Raw genomic sequence first — 3,774 nt, 5'->3', positions numbered from 1 at the left:
CAGGAAATGTCTGAAGTCCTTCCTAAACTGTTGTGCATATGCCCCAAGGACCATAGGGAGCTTCTCACGCCTAGCATGCTCATCAATGTAGTAAGCCGGGATCTGGTTCTTCGTTAGAACTTCAGGAGCCTGTGAAGATAAAGGTTTTGTTTACAGAATTGGCAAGTTAATACAATGGATCGATTCATCGAGCAGTGTCAAACTCACACCTTTGACAGCCAGTGCAGGCTACTGGACGAGCACACAAGATGCACGGAGCTACTAGTGAAGAGTCTCTCGTAAAACGACCCTGGTGCAATACCCGTCACGACAACAGGCCCGTTGCATCGACGGATCGTGACAAGGCTCTTCACCACCGTGTTGAAGTCATTGTCAGGCAGGTCGTTGAGGAACACACACAGTTCCGGTGGTGGCTGCTGCAACTGAAGACAGTATCCATGGATCGCCTCGACAGCGACCGATACCAGTGCCAGCGCGTTTGGGCCAGAGGAGCAGCCCAAGTCCGCGATCACCATCTTGTCAGGTAACAAGCTGCTGCTACTGCTGCATAAGTCTATGATTGTTCTTTCTATCAGGAGCTTCATCCTCTTCTGCTGAGCATTCTGCAGTCAATTTGAACTTCTTCAAAAAATCCAGTATAATCTTTCAGCTAAATAGCATGCTTCTTAACTTCGTCATTTCTTCTTTTGAATTTCAAGAATATAAAACAAACACCCGGAAAATAAACTATATAGTTATACTCTTTTGAATTTCAGGAATATAGTTATACTATGAACTACCGCAAAATAAACTATATTATGAACAAGTTCCTAATGGACAGTTTTTAGAAGCCAAGTGTCAAAGAATAGGATACCTGAATACCAGAATTGCGAGCGTAACTTCTTTCCCCTTGTCCTTGGTTCATATGCACCATCTGCTTGGAGGCCATGGCTTTGGTTAGAGCGAGACTAACCTCTAGAAAACCTGATAGAACCAGATTAGGAAGCCTCTGCTAATGATGGACTTGAACCTCAGTTCTTATTTTCCTCTGCTAATTGGGGATGGCTGCTTATCCATATTAAGGCCAGACAATATAAAGACCGATTCAAAGGTTACAGGTTAGGTCAAATTCAACTAAGGATAAGGATATGACAATAGTTTAACAGCCTGCCACTGGTAGTGGTTGTATTAGATCAGCAGACTTGTTATTTTAATTTGGTTACATTGAGTTGGTTATTCAACATGGGATTCATGGTCAAAAGCAAACATTTCAGACATTTAGAACAGCACGGGTAAAAAAAGAATCTGAAGCCAAAGGAAAAAAAAATGGAACTCACATTGTTTTCAATTAGAGTGTTATAAAATCTTTTTGCTACAGTAACTGTACAGTTTAGCTTTTTTGTTTACGGTGCTTCATGAAAACAAAGGAGTGTACCACTTACGCAAATACATCAAGCAGCCAAACAATGAGCTACCATGTGATCTTCAAATGAAATACATCAAGCAGCCAAACAACGAGCTACCATGTGATCTTCAAATGATAACCAGAGGAATGGTACAGGTGGTCAATGATATGGACAGGTCATAAGTGTGACGTTGTACAGCGATGGTCATAAGCTTTTGGGGTGGTTGGAGTTAACTAGGGTGCTTTCGTTTTCGGCCATTATATGTTGAAAAAAAAATTAGTAGCGTGTGAAGAACAGTCACGCTGCATAAAAGTCACCAAAGCAAAAGGACATTTATTTGAAGAAAATATGAATGGGGTGATATGGATCAATCAAGAACCAGAGTTGAAGAGTGGTGTGAAAATTTTGGTCAACTTTCTACTCTATGGAAGGCACGGTCCAAAGTATTACATGTGGAAAAATGACATGATCATATCTTAATCACCTTACAATGCTAACCAAACAACATTATTATACTCTAACCAAGAGTACAATCTACACGAAAACCATGAGCTCTCTTAAATAAATATCAAGAGATAATTTCACGGCAAAAAGGAGCAAGTCATCACTCATACAAAATCAGTAGAGGACAGCCTCAGCACAAACATACAAACTGGCAAGAAAAACACATGTGCCTGTACTGCTAAACTGGACAAACACTAGTCAAAGCCTCCTAGTGGCAAGAGTGCAGAAATATCATCTAGTACCACCTCCGAGGCTACAACTATTATGATTGATATGAAACGAAACATTACTGTAAAATTCTAGATGGAATACGAAGTCAGAGACTGTAAAAAATGTCGATGGTGGAAGAGGATATAAAAGGAACAATATTTCTAACTTCTGGTTCCAGCTCCTACTAAAACCATCTCTCTTATAGTGGAGATGCAGTTTTCCGTATTTCCATCAAACAAATAAAGTAGTAAATTGATACTAGCACCCTTTCTTGTTAGAGACAATCAATGTTCAGAGAACAACCGAGTCCAGGATTTGCAAAACACAAAAGAACCAAACCCAGGGAACCAAATAAAGTACTCCCTCCGTTCCAAAATAAGTGACTCAACTTTGTACTTTGTATTAAAGTTAGTACAAAATTGTGTCACTTACTTTGGGACAGAGGGAGTAGTAAATTGATACTAACACCCTTTCTCCTCTTAACATAGCACTGGACCAGAATGAAGACTGGATTCAGGTAACCGCAAGTTCTCTTCCAAAGCCTGTACAATCAGCCGATGTGAATCCACCTATAAGCAGAAAATTGAGGTGTGAGCCACTATATTCAGACTGTCAAATATTAGATTCAGATTCCAAAATTAAGATAAACACTAGTATCAATCAGTCCAACACATGAACATCAAAAGCAAAGAACCATGTTGTGTGGCAGCACAAATCCATGGCCTAGTTAACTGAGAGCACCTTGTGAGTGGTCATAACAGCAGTCTGACCCCTCGACAGGAAAGCTGTCAGCAAGTGGTAGAGGCAGCTCTGTTAGAGAATAGCTTAAGATAGAGATAGGTTTGGTAGTCTGTTTGAATTACTTTCTATCTCTTCTTCTGTACCTGCGTGTACACCTCTTCCTCTCTCTCTTGTGTACTTCACGGACGTATCCTTGCGATCGTCTATAGCTTGTAAGCCACGGCATATTCACTATATATACAAACCACGCGGCCCAAGAGGGTTATACGCTTCCTGCAATCTTACATGGTATCAGAGCCGCTTCCTCTCGCATCTAGCTTTACGAGAGAAATCAAAAGCTAGCGTATACAGAGAACTAGCGAGAGAAACCAAAAAGCCATGTCAGGCACCGCTGCATCCACCGATTCTTCCACCCTCGCCGCCACCATGAGTGCCCTAGTTACCCAATCCTCCGCTTCCACCTTTGCGTCATCTTCATCCAGCAGCAGCGGCACCTCTCTCGGTTCTCCACCAACAGAAAAACTCACGAGGACTAATTTCCTCTTGTGGAAGGCAATCGTGCTCCCTCAGATCAAAGGAGCGCAGATGGAGCACTTCCTTGACGCCACAAGCCCGGCGCCGCCTGCTACCCTCACCATCACCAAAGATGAGAAGGAGGAGCAGGTCGTGAACTACGCCCGCGCGATCTGGTACGCCCAACAGCAACAGGTACAAGGTTATATGATGGCTTCGCTTTCTCGTGAAGTCCTTCCACAGGTGGTGACTCTGCAGACGCCGGCTGAAGTATGGAGGGCGATCCATGCTACCTTTGCTGCACAAACCCAGGCGCAAGAGGTGAATAACAGGATCACTCTTGCCAATCTCCAGAAGGGGAACTCCACCATGGCGGAGTATCTTGCCAAGATAAAAGCACTGGCGGATGAGATCGCCACCA

General features: G+C 42.9%; 1 protein-coding gene across 1 annotated transcript; it reads right to left on the bottom strand.

Moving 5' to 3' along the window:
• Window positions 1-6: 6 nt before the first annotated feature.
• Window positions 7-1,172, bottom strand: LOC123176747 (probable methyltransferase TCM_000168; the record flags this gene model as incomplete). Its single annotated transcript, XM_044590819.1, has 3 exons — window positions 854-1,172; window positions 210-602; window positions 7-129 (listed from the first exon to the last, which is right to left on the bottom strand). Coding segments are annotated over exons 1-3 (591 nt in total), but the record flags the coding sequence as incomplete, so codon positions are not given.
• Between the last annotated feature and the right edge of the window lie 2,602 nt (window positions 1,173-3,774).

The sequence above is a fragment of the Triticum aestivum genome, unplaced genomic scaffold (genome assembly GCF_018294505.1).
Source record: "Triticum aestivum cultivar Chinese Spring unplaced genomic scaffold, IWGSC CS RefSeq v2.1 scaffold222868, whole genome shotgun sequence".
In the NCBI taxonomy this organism is placed as follows: Eukaryota; Viridiplantae; Streptophyta; class Magnoliopsida; order Poales; family Poaceae; genus Triticum; species Triticum aestivum.
The sequence above is the reverse complement of the archived record's forward strand: the minus strand, read 5'-3'. Positions and strand labels throughout refer to the sequence as shown.